Below are 19410 nucleotides of genomic sequence, written 5' to 3'. Positions count from 1 at the left end.
AAAGAAAGAAAACTGACAACTAAAAAAAACCTGTCCATCAGAAGTAGCAGTACTAGCAAATTATACTTATGGGAGGATACTGCAAGCAGTGCTTACAGAAAAAAAAGGCAAAAGTAGTTCAGAAAAGGGCGTGGGGCACACACAACCATAAGGCCAAGAGGCTAGAGCAGAATGGAAATCAAAGGCTAAAAGCCAAGAGTGCCCCCTCCATGTGTGAAAGCCATTTCCAAGATAAGACTGTAAGTGCAAGAGCAATTCACCCTCAAAATCACGATGAATTAAAATGCCAAGAATAAGCTACGTAATCGGTATTTACCTAAAGCATGTTTTTGAAATGAGAGTGGGAGTGATTCAGTGTATCATGGCATTATACAACAAAATTTAGACAGATTCTCCATTACCACATTATGCTGGATCAAGCAAAGCGAGGCAACACTAATGTAAAAGCTGCATTTAAAGATGTGACTTGTTTGCTAACCTGCCAGACCCAGCACCTTGATTCTTTACCAAATTATTATTGAATAGAACATTTTTGCCTCCCTTTTGCCATTCCTCAATTTTCTTTAAATCATACTGGACAGTCAAAAGAATGATTTTTCATTTGTTCTAGCTAGGTTAATAACCATAAATTAAATCTTGTCCAATGTGGCAAGAGTTTTGAATAGTAAGGGCCTGTAGAGTTTTAAGAACAAATACGAATGCTAAACACTTATTTTGCTTCAAGGGTTTTATGCTATTGATTCTGTGTTGTACAACTGTGAATAGCTGATATCCCTTCAATATATTTACTAATGTCACTGCTCTATGATTTAGATTATAACGTTCTAACAGTCAAGATACTTAGTAAGCTATGGTATACGGAAACTTACACAAGGTAACAGCTTGTTGGACAAGAAAAGAAGGTTCTATTTGATGATTAATTATAAAAATTCCAGAACAGAAACTCAAAATATACAGGACTTTATATAGCATAACATGATATATAGTTCAAGTGACTCCTGCCAACACTCGTATTGTTACTCTGGCGAATGTATTTTTATTTACCTAGATTTAAGATTGGCTTCTGCTGACTTGCTGGAGTCTGTAGAAGTAATAAAGCTATTCCAATTATGACCAGTTCAACAGGAAAATCCTAAAAGAAGAAAACAAAAAGAAGTTCCCAGAGCCATGGCTTTATAATATGTATCCAGGAAGAACATATTCAACGTAAAAGATTATAACCTATCACAGTCATCCCTCTGTACCTGTGGGCTCCAAATCCACAGATTCAACTAACTGCAAATCAAAAATATTTTTAAATAAAATGTTACATTGTTGCTGGCATGAATTAGTTAGGCCTATGATGGCTGCATCTGTATTAAACATACAAATTTTTTTCTTGTCATTATTCCCTATTATTCCTTAAAAAATACAGTATTAACAACTATTTTACAGAGTGTTTACATTGTATTAGGTACTTTAAGTAATCTAGAGATGATTTAAGGTACATGGGAAGATATGAATAGGTTATATGCAAATATTATGCTATTTTATACAAGGGACTTGAGCATCATGGATTCTGGTATCCATGGGAAGGGGAGGTGGGGGGGGAGGGGCAGTCCTGGAACCATTCCTCAAGGATACCAAGGGATCGCTGCCTACAAAACTATTTACAGTAAGCCTGCTCTACTAAAGGAAGAATTGGTGAATACCTATGCAATCATATGTAAATTCAAAATGTTATTATACCTAGCCAAAAAGTCATAGGCTAAAAACTTGAAATAATTCAGAGGAATAACTCCTTAACACAATAGACTGGCAAGTTTTCAAAATAGTAAATCTTTGCAAGCCACTGAAAAGTACCTGAAATACTTAATTTAAGAATATTTCATTTCTGAAAAGTAGCTCAATTGTCTACTTACCTAATACAGATATGATTCATCTATATAACTTGCATAATGAATTACACTAAGCGAATTTTAATAAATGTTATTATAATAAAAGAAACATAAGTGCCCAGGGAGGCAGAGATGATTTTTAAATTACAGTAATTTATTAAGCATATTTAAATGTAGCAAAGCAATAACCATAGAAACTTAAAATCATTAATTTTCCCCAAGTATATGAATAAAATGAAAAAGAAAAAAAGGATATGTACATTATGTTCCAAAAAAATAAAACAAAGTGAAATAAGATGTTATTTGAGGGTTTCTAAAATACAGAAAATATTAACGTATTATGGAACTAAAGGAAAGTCTACCATACTCCGCTAAAATTACTTCATTCTGAAATGTTATAGAAGTGCCTGCAGAGAAAAACCTAGGAATCCTGAAGTAAAAAAAAAAAAAAAAGGATAGGGGAGGTACAGCCACGTTAAAGAAACACTTGAGAGAAAACAACTTAATCTGAGCTACTCAAAAGTTTTGATTTTGGAGATGCTACCAACTCTGGCACAAATTTATACACACATAAATATATATACATATATATACACAGACACACATACAGATCTAGGTTATACCATTTTAAAGCAAAATTAATCAAATTGCAAAATCTTCTAAAGTGCTTGCTTATGGACTTTTAAATACCAGCCAAAGAAGAAAATTTGTAAATTTTTTAATGGAAGATATTCTAATTTGCATCTTTGCAACTTACGTATGTTTAAGAACCATGCTGAGAACAGTTGAGAACTATGAAGCAATATTATCTACTTCAGGACAATAAAAGCATTTTGAAATAAATACACTTACAGAATACATCATCACTATTCTTTACCATTATCTTTTCCTCAATTTCATTTCAAATGCTGCATGTCTATTAAAAAAAAAAAAAAAAAAAAAACACCTAGCAAGGTCATTTAAATTTCAAATTTACTAGCTACCAAGAGGATCAGAGACAAAAGTATTCCTGTATACTATTCTAACACTGAAAAGGCCTTTTCACACAAGCTATCACTAAAAGAGTCATAAAGTAGCTTTTCAGGGTTCTGAAATGGTCTAGAAGCATTTTAAGTGGATGGAACTTAAAGGTATGAAGGCATAAAGGAGACTGGCCTGTTCAGAATAGAAGGTAAAGAAAAAGAGCTGGAGATTCAAAGCACAAAAATAAAGAAAAGTAACGGTGGAAGATAATCTTAAATTGCTTAGACTTCTGAGAGGTTATAAGTTTACTTGATTTTTTAATAAAAGCCTGTTTTGGACATCTCTTGTACCACTTAAGTACTACTGCTACTGCTGTAGTAACTCTTGCTTCCTGCCTCAGACCAGTGAGAGATACAGAAGTACAGAAAAGTTAAAGCCCCATAGATCAAAGCTTGATGAATTGGCAATAGAAGCCCAAGTTATGCTTCCCCCTTTATTCTGGACCCTTCTGGAGGGTTCTGAGACATTTCCTAAGGCTTCTCTGAATATTTTGTGGGATCCAGCAACTGGCTGCTTGTAGCACTGGTCAACTTGATGATATATGTATTGCCTCTCCCATCTTCAATATTTCACTCTTCTTGTCCCTCTGGGATCACACCTGCAAATAAACTACTGTTGCATAAGCCTTTGCTTTTGTGGAAACTCAGGCTCTGCTTTTTCCTTTTGGGAAACAGTGTCTACTTTGGGGAAACCCAGGCTAATTCAAAGCCCACCTGGAGAAAGGAAGTAAAATAAAAATATATACTCAGCTACAGATGTCACAGGAATCTCATTAACAGAAAATCCTTGGAGTCCATACTTTTTGTCCTCAACTTAAAAGAAAGATATCACTGAGCACCACCTATGTACCAGACACTAATGGGCCTAGGGATGTCACTATAAACATCCCTAGGTTTTTTTCTTTAAGTATAAACAGGGTATAAGAAAGTCTACATCAGAGATAAGTATCTATAGCAAGCACAATGGAGATGGCAGCCTGGCTCATACTTTCTCCTAGTGCCATATCTTTGCTGCCTACCATGTCCCATGTTCAGAGCTGACTGATGCAAGCTGCACCAATTAGAAAACAGGGGCTTGATCAGATTCAGGATTTATTTTGTTTGGGTTTTTGTTTCCCAGACTAGAGAATGGTGTATTCTTTCATCAAGAATGTGTGTGTTGCTCTTCTTTTCATGATGTTAGTAGCTGTTGATGCTCAATGCCTAGTTCCATTAATTCATTAGCTGTTAGAGAAACATGTCAAAGTGCACCAAGAGTTCAAATGCAGAAAACTCTACAGCTCACACAAGCCAGGGTTTTCAATACATATACTGCAAAGAAGAAAAGAAGTGAGGGAAGGAACAGAAGGGAACTAAACTAACTTTAGTTTAAAAGATATCTAAAAGATCACACGTGCATACGGCCAAACTATGATGTGTGATAAAACTGGTTTTGAAAATGTAATAAACTATTTAAAAATTAAGAAAGAAGTCAGGATAGTCATGAGGACAGGAGGTTGTGATTAGGACTGGGCTTGTGGAAAACCGTGGAGGCTGGAAAAACTCAATTTCTTGATCTCTGTGATGCTTACTAGTGTGTTTTATACACAAAAAACTTAGAAAAATCACCTGAAATACAGATGTTTAAACCCCTCTCAGCCCTGATAATTCAATATCTCTAGGGGTAGTCCTCAGACATTTGCATTTTAATAAACTCTAGTGACTTCTATGCACACTAGTTTGACCATTTGACTGAAATGTAAGCCTCACAAATCTTGTCTGTTTTCACCTAATTACTGCAGTAAAGTGTTTGCCATAGGAAGCTGATTAATAAATATATGCTAAATGTGTGTGGGGGGGAGGGTATATAATAAGATGGTCAAAGAATGATAGTAAAAGGAACTGAACTCTATAAAGTTATAATCAATAATTCTGTATACTACTCACATGAATCTAGTACAAGCACAAAGGAACAATATGAGGTACAGTTAAAACATACAACTCCTGGTAATTTAGCTATGTAATATTTTCTATATAATATTTATCCATAAAATATTATCTGTCTATATTTTTCTATATATTTCTATATATTATCTATGTAATATTTTATATCACCTATACTATTATATACCTAAGGTATAATTATATGTAGACATAATTACACATCTGAAGGGAGTTGACATATGGCTATTTATATTTATATAACATGTAGCTGATATAATAATCCACATATATTACTATATAATATATACTATTAATATATACTATTATACATAATAGATAATATATACAGTAGTATATATAACACAAATAAGTATTATTTATTACTATGTAATGTTATTATGTACATAACAGAAAATAGATACCATATCATATATAACATTACATAATACCATATAAAATAATATTATCTATAGAGTCCCAGCATGTGAAACCATTCTAATCACTAGATTGGCAAACTGACGAATGACTTACTTGAGCTTTCATCAGCTCCTATCTTTCACCAAAATATATTCACTCTATTCATTTTCTCATCTGCCATTTACTCTCTTATTCCAGTTTGGTTCCTACTACCATCATTCCACTGAAACTGCTTTTTCTAATATGAACAATAAACTTCTATTTGCTGCATCCTAAGAATACTTTCCATCTCTCATTTTAAATCCTCTCTCCATGACACCTGACTATTTCCCTTTTTGTGATATTCATTCCCTTGATTTTCATGTCATCTGTTTCTTCTGCTAATCATACAATCTTTCTAGCCATACTATCTCAGACTCTTTTTTATCAGTACACTCCAAATATCAATAGTCCTGGAGTTCCATCTCAAACCCTGCCGTGCTATCATATGGTTAAAGCTCCCCTTCCAAAGTAAATGTCTCCAAATCTATACTTTTAGCCAAGGTTTCAACCTTGAATTTTAAAATCATATAGCCAACTACTTATGATCCATGTATACCTTAAACCGAGTATCTCAAAACAAATTTATCATATTCTCTCCAATATCAGCTACCGAGTATATCAAAACAAATTTATCATATTCCCTCCAATATCAGCTACCATTTCTCCAAGTAAATGGTACTATCAGTTGTCCAAAATAGAAAGCTAAAACTCTACCAGGGACCCTTTCCTTGAACATTTAATCAACCACAAAGCCCTGCGAATTTCATCTATATTTTTCTTTTCTCATTCTCGTTTCCCTCCTTAGCCCATTGCTATGGACTGAACTGTGTCCTCCGAACCCTAAAATCACATGCTGAAGCCCTAACTGCCAATGCAACTGTTTTGGAGTAAAGAAGTAATTAAAGTTAAATGAGATCATTAAGAGTGGGGTCCTATTCCAGTAGGAAAAGTGTCCTTACAAGAATAGAGAGCTCACTCTTGCTCTCTCTAAACCATGTGAAGACACAGCAAAATGGCAGCTGTCTACAAGCCAGGAAAATAACCCTTGCTAGGAATGGAATCAGCCAATACCCTGACCTTGGACTTCCTTATCTCTAGAACTGTGAGAAATTTCTGTCGTTTAAGACACCTAGTCTGTGGTATTTTGTTATGGCTGCCCTAGCAGTCTAAGACATCCCACCTCGCTTCCTGCCCTATTAGTGTTGCCCTGCTCAAAAACCCTCCTCTACTCTCACATCAGAATGATCTTCCACACACAAAATATGAAGGCGCCTCCCTACTGAAAGGTCTTCAGTAGCATTCTGTTTCCTAGAAGATAAAAGGTAAACTCAAGTCTGGGCCTTATCTTCCATACCTTAATCCTTCAACAATATTCAACACCTTGTTTTCTGAACTGGCCATGCCTGCCTGCTCTCTCTTGTTTCTGTGCTTAAGCACACACTGTTCCTGTAGTTGGAATACCTTTCCAACCTCTGGTTGTACCAGGCAAACTCCTATTCAGACTTCCTCAAACCTGAACTCATGCCCTACTTCCCTTAATGATATTCCCATTGCACTTTACGGTCCCATGAAAACATTTACTGCATTGTACTACAATTATTTATTTGCATGTCTGTAAGCCCCTTGAGGTCAGAGAATGTGATCTTATCATCTATGTATTCTGTAGGGTCTGGTATATAATAAGTGTTCTTTACTTGTGTTCTACATGAATAAATGAAAAAATGCCATATTGGTAGATCTTTAACTGATGCTCCAAAGAGTAGAATCCAAAAAAAGAAAAAAAAAGATTCATTTTTATAATAAATATTAGCAGTAGTTGTACATTAGTATTATGATCTAATCGGGTTCGATCAAAACGCCTTTGATATGATATAGTAAAAGAGTTCACCCACTCAGCTCCTGACTCACTTAAGTGATAACAGGCACATTAAAATTTCTTGTTCTCCTTACCTCCTTCAGAAGTTCAACACCGTGCTCTAAAAGGTGAATTAAAGATGAGCATTCCCCAGTTATCTTTAAGCTGACTTCACAGACACACAGCAGCTGAAGAGTCAGCTGGGTAAGCTGAACTTTCCAGAAAACAGGATGATGTGAAAGGCTTAAATATATGTCCTCGATAAACAGCATCACTTCTGTTGTCTGTATCAAATCTTTTATCTGTTTAAAAAAGTCATTATATGATATTACAATATACAAACCAAAGGATAATTTTAAGTCATACAAGAAGCTTTAACGATAAAATATTTTTCTTTAAATCTATAAAGCCTTAAAGAGATGAAGAAATGTACATAGCTCAAAGGATTAAACTATGCAACTCTGTCTTTTTCCTTTTGTCGCTAAACAAAATACAATTTGTTACTGTTTTTATTACTGCTGTCTGGCACCAATTCTATTCCTTTATTTTTCTAACTTCTCTGAGTACAGATTTCTTATGACAAATTACATGCCTGTGCCAACATGTTGAAGGAAATTAAAGTTGGTTTTGAGTTCTGCAAATGAACTCTCCTTTCTACCATGGCAACATAGTTTACTACCCTGGTATAAAAGGGTTAGCATGTTATTCCACTGCACTGTTAAACTCTTCATCTGCAAGATATTTGCTCAGAAGGCCTTAACTGAGAGCATCATTTCCACACTTGGCAGTTGTGAGGAAACACCATATTCAAATGGTAGGGTATCTTCTCAACAGGCTAATGTATTAGATAGGAAGGACTTGGGTACTCTTGAAAAATCCCAGTTTAATTCAAACCCAGCTGTTCTGATCAAAATTCTGGAGCTGGTATAAAAGATATGGTCCTGCTAGCAGAATCTCTGGCATTTCCCAGAGATTATGAACAATGAACCATCTGCTTCAATCAAGAGCCCTGTGTCTGTTAAATTCATCAAGAGGAAAGCCTACAGTTGGCCAGCTGTACCTTTCACCAGTTGTTACCACCATAATAACCTAAAATGATTATAAGTTATACACAGAGAGAAAAATTAATTCCTAGTAAAAAAGAGAAAAAAAGATATTAAAAGATCAAGGGAGAAGAGACAGAAGGATACTAAGTTATAAAAAATAAATGAATGGTTCAGTAGTTATTTTGCTCTTTTGCAAATATAAAGAAAGGCAAAAGGCCACCACCAAAAAATTTTAAAATAAAGTCTCGTGTTCATTTGACAATATATTTCCTGTGTGCATTTTTGTACATGCTTGAAATTTTCAATAAAAAAATTTTGAAAGAAGGCTCTCTAATATTTAACATTACCAAAATTCTTAGAGAGAACACTTTTGAAGTAATGTTCTCTCTTTATGTAGAACTAGATCACGTGCAATAGATAACATGTGTGATGGCAAGAGTTAAAAAAAATACTGAGACCAAAGTCCATAGTAAAGTTTAAGACAGGTAGGTCCAAAAAAGATAATACCACAAATATAAAATTGCTGGGCAACTGGCATGAGAAAAAGAAACAGGAGTTCCACTGACCACCATCTCATCATAAATCAATAGCATGGCATGGCTATTTGTGAAAAAATTTTTTTTAATTAATGTGATTCTGTTCAAGTGCTCATTATAGGTCACCTCTATAGTACTGTATTCAGCTCTAAGGAGAAATTTCATAGTAACAGAATCTGAGCACCAATAAACTAGAGAGTTCTTGGCAAAGGACAGTGAAAAGTCTGGAAACCATTTCATGTGGAGAAGTAAAAAAATTGAAGAAAGGAGGGAGGGAGAGAAGGTAAAGAAAAAAAGAAGAAAGAAAGAAACATGAGATAGGCTGCAGATGGGCTTTTTTATAAGCTTATTTTGTTTTGTTCTGAGATTGGTGACTAATGGTTAAAGTCTTAGGAAAATACAGGTCAATTATAAGAAGTACTTACTAATAAAAGTAAATGGTTGCCTCGCAAAATAGCATGCTTTACATCACTAAAATATTTCATTTGTTATGAGATGGTTGTTTTTTGAAGAGTATAAGAAATCCCTGTAATCAGTGGGGAAATGCATAACACTACTGCAAAGATCCCAACTCTCAGATTCTTCATTCTAATAAAGCTGATTTGTTAAGTGATTAAACGTGTTTATGTCATTAGTTCAATTAGTTCCAAATGATGTATCCCTTTTTCTCACCGATCTTGACTATATTAACAATCCACAGATTCCCAGAAATATTGCACAGAGCTCATTTCGAGAAGTATTCAGGCTTGTCAATATAGGTTCACAAAGATGAAGACAAAACATCTACCAAAAAGCAGAGAACAGGGTAATGCAAGGTGTGAAAAGGTTACCCTACTTCAAGATCTGCCTGCACACTGCTTTATAACTCACACAAAACAAAAGCTTTGGAAAAGCCACAAGAGAATTCCTTTTAATTTACTTTTCTCTGCCTTGATTACAGGAAAGCCAATTTATGAGTCACAAAGGAAAGATTCACTCTAGTCATTCCTTGCTAACACAAACTTAAAACAGGTCATCTGTGACCTCAAGTGATCACTTTGAAAAATACTCACAGATTCCCTCCATCAGCTAAGCAGCATGGTGCTCAGATTCTAGGCAAAGGACAAACCTTGATGATGGGATGGGATGGTCTGATAAATGAAGCACTATATGAAATTCACAACATACTGGCAACTGGATTTTTTTTTTTAAGTCTGCAGTTATAGAGACATTAGTTCAAATTTATCTCTCCCCTGAACTCCCTAGGCATTTTATACAGATCTGTTAAACATCTTTCATCCACCTACTTTGAATTATGAAAATTTATATAGTTTTAATTCCCTTATTGGACTGTGGGCTTCTCAAGAGCAGGATCCATCAAGGTCACCGCACATGTTGTAAGGGGACAGACATGTGGAAACTGGAATCTAACCAGCATGCAGCTGGTCAAGCCTTGCTTCCCCAGGGCTATATCTGCCCAGAGACACACCTTTTTCTAATTTGCACAAAGAGGTCTTTTTTTTTCTTATAACTCTATCTTGCACAAGGAAAAATTTAACTCAAAATTCGTTTCCCTAGGAAAGTCTTTCTCAAGGAAGTTTTCATTCTTACCAATCCTAAAATGGACTATGCTGATTTATCTTTTTGTGAATTTAGTTAACATTGTAGATATTAATGTTAAGTCTAGATTTGGTTCCTTCATCATCTCCAAAAGCCTGCAAGTATTTCTAAAGTCAGGATGTAGCTAAGTTTGCCAGGTCACATAGGTTCTACTTTATGCATGACAATGACAATCAACACTTAGTGATACTGATATTATCTCAGTGAATGAGGATGAAAGGCCTTACCTGCAAACATGGAACTATGTCACAACACAGTTGAAGTATCTGTTGTTGCAATATTGATGGTTGTTCTTTGTCACAAAGAACCCAGGGTTGAAGTAAGACTTTTCGCAGGGCTAGTCGAAGTTTAGCATATTCTTGTAACTGCGATGGTTCACAATATAGATACCATAGAAATGGTGCCATTATTTGGATACATGAAACTTCTGACCTGCAAGTCATGTAATGCAGAAAGAAGCCAGTTGCTGAGTTGAACAGAATTGCCAAGTAGGTAAGTATCAAATACCAACCTGGCCTATCATAAACTAGGGTACCGCCAGGTATAACTTTGTCATGATTCTATTCCACCATAACCAACATAGATGCACAATCAACACTGGGGAAAATGACTCCAGACCTAGAGACCTTAAGCCTGATGGTTAGGATAAAAGTCTCCACTTGCACACTGGAGTAGCATCTACATCTCCAGGATCAGTCTTTGGTGAACATCAGAATCATCTGAGAACATGTTTGGAATTTTAAACGTCAGGATCCATCTCCAGGAATACAAAATAGGCATGTGTTTTTGAAAGAACTCTATAAGTGAGGTTCTATGAAAGACAAAGCCATACAGACACCCCAATATTATAACAGTTAACATTTACTTGTCAACTTGTTAACATGTTGTGCAAGTAACTGCACTTTATGCCTTTAAAGTCATTTGATCCTTACCACAACCCTACGAAATAAAAAAAAAATTAAAATTATATCCCATTATGCAGAAACTATAGCAAAGTGAGGTGAAGTAACTTGCCAAGTCCCTCCTCCTAATCTCTTTCCACTCACAGGAGGCAGACCTTACAAATCTTTCATATCTAGATTTCAACATATCCCAATAACTCCAAGTACAAAGTCACTAAAATGCCAGAATGACATTTCAGATATAAAGATTTGATGTCATTAATGAGCTTAAAAGAGTTTAACCCTTTAAAGACTTGGCCCAATTAAAAACCCTCCATAATCTGACCAGTGCTCATCTTTCCAGTCTCATTTCTTGTTCTTCTCCATTCTCCAGTGATCAAGACTAAAGCTTCGTTCAAATCTTCAGTCATCTGGTTTTTCTCACTTGCTGTTCCCTCTACCTGTAATACTCTCCCCTTTCTCCCTTTCGTGTTCCTTCTGCTGCCTAATTTCCATCATCTTTGCTCTCTCCCTTAAAATGACTTCCTGAGGGCCTCCTCTGATACTCAGCCTAGGTCAGAGGCACATTACATGCTTGCACAGAACAATGACTTTATTGTTGTTACTTATTAATGCTTGCACAGGACAATGACTTTATCGTTGTTACTTATTTAATATCTCTATCCTTTGCCAGACTATAAACCAAATGAGGGTATGGACCATGGATTTCTGTTTACTTCAATATCACCAGTAACTGTACACAGTAAGCGTTCAAAGACATGCTCAGTCAGTCATTAAATTAGATTCTGCTACATGAAGTTATAAAGTAGTTTTACAATTAGCATATATCAATTAAAAATCATAATTTTAATGTTTTTCATATTTATTATGCATAAGAAATTAGATAACATACAAAGATGAACCAGGCATTATCTATCTGTAAGAGGCATACAGTCTTAACAGGGGCAATCGGTTCTGTTCTGAGACTAGAGGATAGAAAGTGAAATTCGCTAAAATAAAAGTATAAAGTACAATACTTCATGGAGGAAATGGCATTTGAATTATGCTTGACAACATAATTTCATATAACTATACACTCCACAGCCATCTGATTTCAAAACATCATTAACATTAATAAAAATTTTAAAATTACCAAATCTGATAAAATTTCATTTATTCACTCATTTGTTCAGTTATTCACTTGGCAAAATGTACTGAGTACCTATAGTATACCATTCACTCTTCTATGTGCTAGAAACAAAGCAAAAAACAAAAATAGATTAAATCTTAGCTCTGATGGAGCTCAATCTGGAGGATTTTTTTTTCTCATGAGCACAAATACACAACCTATAAAAAACAAAAGGACTTTTGAGTTCAAAATTATTATTGTAAGATATATCTTTATCATACCATCCGCTTTAGGAAACTAAAGAAAGCTCATAGATCAAGCAAGTGGATGATGTATGTATAGGTTGGAATATGAAGCATAAGTTTCTAGAAAAGGCATTTAAGAAACATTTTTTCCCCATCTCTTTCTAATAATGTGTTTCCCAAAGAATAAATACTGTCCAAGTGTCAAGAACATCCACGATAGCTATCAGTTTTCTCCTACTTTGAGATGCTAAAGGTGAAATGCAAGATTCATATAAAGAAATATATTTCCAAGATGCTGCTATTATTTGACATCAGGAGCATAATGTTGAACTTCCTTAAAGACAATATACTATTTAAAAATCTCCTTGGCTTAATCTGCCCTGATTTTAGATATTGCATTTCCTATAGGATATCTGATGAGTAACTATCACCTCAATGGGGTATTAACTGACAGGGTTTAAGAGAAGAAGAAAATAATAAAACAGATAATCTGAAATTCCAAAGCCATTAAGAATGTTTAAAAATGTAACCAAGTATGCATGTATCTACATATACATCTTTCATATTTTTGTTCACTGAGAGAGAAGTAGCAGGAAAAGACTTGGAATGATAGTCAAAAAGTGCGGCTTTAAGCTCAATTTCACTACTAACTAGCCATAAGACCTTGAGGAAGTCATTTAATGTTGTTCTATTTAGTTCCCTCACCTGAAAACTTGTACGTTAGACTAGATAACCTTAAAGCATCCAAACCTAAAGACCACGCCATCACTGTCAATTTACACATCTCTGTTCCATGAAGGTGAAGTCTTAACATCACAGACCTTCTATAAATGATGCAGAATCATAAAATAGTGCGCCCCAAAAACCTTGCATGAAGATATACTGTCATTTCAGGACATCTATATGCTATTAAAAATGAATGCAAACAGTTGGTCCGATCAGTAGTTCCTAACACGGAAAAAGCTAGAATACAAGCTATCTTCACATTTTGCCTCCTTCCCATAGTTGTGAACTGATATTTATATTCTTATTAAATTACCAAATTTCCTTCATTACCTTCTAAACAACAACTTAAAAACTACTAGGTTAACTTACTCTAAAATTAAATCTTAGGAAGCTTGAAAAATGCAACAAGAATTATCAGTTTCATCCTGCAAAAAATAATCTCATAGTGCAAAAGGAGAAATGAGTTAACCGAAATTATTTTTGCAAATAAATATAAAATAGTTTAGAACTGCCAAAAGGCTCTAGATAGAATACTATAATACATTTCATTTAAATGAAAGGAAAAGTCAATAGAAGCTTATCAATAAATAAACCCAAGTCAATCAATAATCTATTTTTCTTATGAATATCAGGACAAATTTCATTAGAATAACCACTTTCAAATCCCAATATAATACTCCTTTGAAATGAAAGTAAACAAAGGTTAAATTACTTGTTGCCTAACCAAAGCATTGGAAAAGATATTCTTAACAAGCTTAATGACAAATTTGGCATATCGCCAGCAACATTTTTTATAAAGTATCCCAATTTAACAAGATAAATTTCATTAAAGAAATGTCATAAATTTGTTATTTTTGGTCTCTGACACAGTTGAACAAAGACTTATTTAATAAATATTAATATCTTAACCTTTGAAAATGCAATCCTAGGTGAGATAAGAGAGGGTGATGATGTTTATTTTGAGCTATTCATTCAAATGCTACATGGATTTTCCTCACTGGCAGATGACTACAGGGTTCCTTATTTTCTTTAAAACTTCCTGTAGCAGTATATCTGGCCTGGAATTGCCATAACTTCTAAAATTCTCAGAAACTGTATCAATGGGACACTGTAAGACCTTCAAGAGCAAGAAAACACAAATGGAGCTGGTGCGGTGAATATAATTCAGGCATTAAATTGCCCGAGACAGTGATATCCTATCTTGATCTTGCATGATAGTATTACATAATGATATCGTATATTTGGAAGCACTCTACAATCCACTGCCTGGGCCTCGCCAATCTGTGGGCCTCATGTATATAAATCCAACATTTACAGAGCATGTAGAAATGTGCCAGGCATTATTAACATAAATAATGAAACACAGCCCCTGCCTTCAGGAAGGTTTAATAGAGTACTTTAAGGCAATATAGTAAATATAATGAAGGTAGAAATCACAACTGAAGTTATTGTGGGATCATATAAAAGAGACACCTAATCCCACCTCTGGTAAGCAACGATTTCTTAGTAGAGATTATGCCTAAACAGAGATTTTAAGTAGAGAAATTCGTCAGGAAAGGTTAGGGTAAGATTCAAGAGAGCGAGATGGGTACCAATAAGCAAGAGCACTGAGGCAAGGGAACAGGTCTACTTCCTGTGTGGAACCAAAATTAAGTCAGTGTATCGCTGAATACATAATTCATAAATTATGAGATAAAGACAAGATAAAACTAGTTAAACAGGTAGAAACCATATCATACACAGAGGCTAGCATGACATACTAGAGTTCATCCTTTAGCCCAAGGATTTTCCAACTATTTCAGAAACTAAACTTTTTTTTCTTTTTCCAATAGAAAGCTTCCATAAGATATAGCAACATGTAAGTTCTATAAAAATCAAGCTGAAAGGGGTGGATGAGGCATTCCGTGTGCTTAACCCATACATGGCAAGTGCATTTTGAAATAGTTGTGGTGATTCAAGCAAAAGAGTGGTAATAAGATTTGCTCTCATGACATATCACTCTGATGCACATTTAGAGAATGGATTTGAGCAGGACGAGATAACAGGCAGAGATGTCAGTCAGGAACAGGTGGGAAAAGCCACGAGATGATGATTTAAGCCAGTGCCACGGTAGTAAGAACGAAAGAATGCAGGGTGGCTTTTAGGACCATCAAGAGGCCTTGGTGAAGTTAAACTAACTCCACATATGGTGGCTATCTAGTCCCAGATGGCAGTACTACTTGATCAATTAGCAGATTTCTAATAGAAAGAGTTTAACTCACTAATCAATTTCTGGGGGAAGAAACTATCTTCTAAATGCGTTGTGTAGTTCACTAAATATTTCTAATCAATTTTCCTAACTAACCAATACTTAACTTCTTTAATAATAGCTTTTCTCATAATCAATATTTCAACAATCAATAAATCTGGTAGATTTTTTTTTTCTTACTCTTAATATAAAACTATATCCTACTCTAAGACATGTCTTTTATTCAGGAGAAAACACTATAGTCAGAGCAGTTTTTAAAAAAAAAAAAAAGCTCTGAAATCAGTATCTATAATTCCATCTCCCTCACTTATTTTATTTTACATTACCTTTCAGGACATTGCTGAAAAAAAACTGTTAGCTGCTGCAAAAGTACTGGCCAGCAATCAGGTCTGTATTCAAGCACAGTGATCAAAGGGTGAGGATGATTTCTGAAAAACAAAGTTATATTGGAAACCGTCATTTCAGGACTACACATTCTCAATATCCAAACATAGCAGCAAAAAAAGCCAACACCATCTAGAGACATTTTTCCAGGATCCATAATTGTCTCAAAACTACAATTTGCTGCATTTGTTGCAGAGTTGGTTCATTAGAACTGATATTTTCCCCCCTTTAACTGTTTTGCAGAAAAGAGAATGGACCCTGAGTCTTAGAGACATAAATTTGAGAACAGACTCTGGATTTAATAGCTCTTTGTCTGACCACGCTTCTGATTCCAGTAGCTCTCTCATATCCATCCCCTTGATTCTTTCAGGAAGTCACGGGCCTCCTCTTCTTCCTACAGTTCTCTTTCCAAACTCAGAAGGTTCCATTTTCTCCAACATTGCCCTAGCTTGTAAGCTCTCTCTCTCTCTCTCTCTGTTCGCACTTACACCATTCTTCTCAGTGTATGGCTCTCTGTTTCCCCAGTATATTTAAGATGAAGAAAAAGAAAATTTCTCCCATCTCAAACAACAAACTGTCCAAAATGAAAATGGTTGAAATTTCTATGGAACAAAGATGACTCTTTATTTGGCCTATATCCATAAAGGTAAAGATATATAAAACATAAGATCTGAAACCTGAAGGATTCTCAAATAATTAGGTTTAAAAAAAAGAAAAAAGCACAAACACAAGTTATTTTAAATAGTTTAAAGTCTACTAGAAAATGTTAACTTCATCAGATTTTTAAACTATGAAACACTGTACAAAGTTTTTAGTTATTATGAATGTGGCTTTTTCCTCCAAAAAAAATTTAAAGTAAAATGTAAAATGCTCATTGTAAATAAAAAAATTCAAACAATACAGAAGTATCCCTCTTTTTAACATAAAAGGAATCATATACATGCTATTCTTTAATCCTAATTTTTAACCCAATAAATATATCACTTGCAATGATTAAACAAAAAAGCAGATCAGGTACACCTAAATGCTTTTTTAAGACTGCCTTCTTAGTGGTTCTCAAACTGATCACTTACCAGTAATATTAGTATCACCTGAGAACTTGTTAGAAATGTGAATATTCTCAGGTTCCAACACAGACCTAATAGTCCTCCAGACAATTTTGATGCACTGCTATAAAAAATACTGGTTCTCAATCCTGGCTACAAGTTAGATTCATCAGTGGAGCTCTTTAAAAAATACCAATGTCCAGGTCTCAATTATAATTATATTGGGGTTGCTAGGAGTGGAGCTCAGGCAATAGTAACTTTTAAAACCCCTTCTAGCAATTCTAATCTGTTGCCAAGGTTGAGAACCACTACAAGAAAAACATCATAGAAGAGGGAGGTTAGGAGTTGGAAACATATGATTTTTGTTTTCTCAAACAGAAAAGTATGGCAGGTCCATCACTTTGAAACACTCATATAAAACGCCTCCATGACACTACTACAGCTTCTGGTACTATATCACCATCTCTTTATTTTCTCCTTAACCTCACCTAATCTATCATGCACTAACTTCACTCATTGGCACAGGCTATTTCTCTTGTTTGCTAAAGCAAGGCTATTATTTCTCACTGATCAGATTACTGCCATTGCTAAGGGATCGCTCCAAGCAATTTTTTATGCCAAAACTCAAAAATCATATCAAAAATCACATTCCTAAATTCCAAACTCTTTAGCAGTTAAAGCTATCTAGAATTTGCTTCTACTCTGGCTGCCACAGATATTAAGAAACAAATGTTACAAATCCTAAAAGCCTCTCAGATTATGTCACATTAGCTGAACTTCTTAGACTGAGAATTCAGTAGGTCATGTTCAAGTAAACATGAATAAAAAAGGACAGAATAGCAACTGCGATTATGTTATCTATGGGTTTTCTTCTGGATAGCACACCATATTGAAATGAGGAGCATCAATATGACCATACATTAATCCTCCAGCTAAATGGCAGCACTTATGACTATTTAAGAAGAAAATCCAAAAAGTTACCAACTAGTTTTTCTGTAATCATAAAAGCACTGAAGTGCTTTTCAATATTCTTCCCACATTAAGTCATCCCCCACCCCTTCCCATTCCTCATCCACCAAATATGTTAAGGATCTATTTCCTTTTCAAAACAGTTTGATCCAAATTAGATCAGGTCAACAAAAATAAGTGATAGTAATTTTAAATGATGCATTTATGGCAAACAACACTATTATAACTCAGCTTCTACTTCACTGGGATTGTAGGAACCACTCTAGCTTTGTTGCTTGAAGTTGAAGTCCTGTTTTGCTAGCTATCGGATTCTGCAAATTCTATTTAGTATCTCAGACTTAAATTCTAAAGATGAGATTAAGTAGAATATAGTAGGATAAGGATTATCAGATTAATTACTGATTTAGACATCTGGATAATGAACTTTTCCAGAGAATTGATTATGTCATATCCAGGTGGAAATAATGCAGGGAACATACAATACTGATTCCAAGAAGCTGAAAACTTTACAGGAGAAAGGAAGTCCAAAGTAAGAACACTGACTCTTACTGTTAACATTTGATTACTCATATAACACTATTTCAACTGAGTACAACTAACCTAAAATCAATTATAATCGCCAAAATTGTTTTAATACTTTAAGCATAATGAAGCAAAGAGTTAAATCTTCTCTTATGAATCATTAAATTGGTATGTAAATACACATATAAGTATATAAAGCCTTATGCTTAAGTGATAAAATGGATGCATTTTCTAATTCAATATACTTTATTATGCAACTGCCATACATGATGGTTTCTCAGTTTTGGCACTGCTGACATTTGGGGCCAGATAATTCTTTGTTGTGGGGTTGTCCAAAGCACTATGAGATTTTTAGCAACATTTCTGGCCTCTACCTACTGGATCTAAAAGCATTCACCTTAATGGTGACAATCAAAAATGTCTCCAGACATTACTAAATGTCCCCTGGGAGTGGGGGCAAAATTGCCCCTGGTTAAGAATCACTGCATGAGGTGAAATGACAAGTACTACAAGGCACAAAACTGATTAAAACATGGTACTAGCCCTGAGTTATTCAAAAAGACTTTTACCTTTTACCTTTCTTTACAATGACCGAAAGCAATCAATCATGCTCAAAATTTTAAGTTTCTTATGAAAATATAGCCATCAAGTATTAACAATAGGTATATCAGAGTAATGAATACAGTAGAAAATAAAAGAATTAAAATGGAAAACAAATGTAAAATTATGCCTTTGCAAAATATAGAATCATGTTCCAAAATAAATAAACAGCATTAAATAATGCACATACTAATTTGGGCATGACAGAAAATAGTTACTTTCATATGTAAAATATTATAATTTGAGCATTTAAAATGTCATAAGGCTAAGTATAGTTCACTCTTGATGTGTTGTTCAAGGATTGATTATTAAATTTATGGATTATTCAAGATATTTCTTTTTT

The 19410-nt window shown here is 34.5% G+C and overlaps 1 protein-coding gene across 3 annotated transcripts in view; it reads right to left on the bottom strand.

Moving 5' to 3' along the window:
• Nucleotides 1–19410, bottom strand: part of FOCAD (focadhesin) — a 270313-nt gene that overhangs the window by 194585 nt on the left and 56318 nt on the right. For all 3 annotated transcript variants that reach the window (XM_023533725.1, XM_023533726.1, XM_023533727.1), the window contains exons 6-9: nt 15873–15974; nt 10545–10749; nt 7232–7438; nt 1045–1132 (exon numbers count right to left, since the gene is read on the bottom strand). In XM_023533725.1, coding sequence (XP_023389493.1) covers nt 1045–1132; nt 7232–7438; nt 10545–10749; nt 15873–15974 — 602 coding nt within the window. The remainder of the gene's footprint in view (nt 1–1044; nt 1133–7231; nt 7439–10544; nt 10750–15872; nt 15975–19410) is intronic.

Source organism: Pteropus vampyrus, unplaced genomic scaffold, assembly GCF_000151845.1.
Source record: "Pteropus vampyrus isolate Shadow unplaced genomic scaffold, Pvam_2.0 Scaffold109, whole genome shotgun sequence".
NCBI classification, from domain to species: domain Eukaryota; kingdom Metazoa; phylum Chordata; class Mammalia; order Chiroptera; family Pteropodidae; genus Pteropus; species Pteropus vampyrus.
This window is presented reverse-complemented; position numbering and strand designations above follow the sequence as displayed.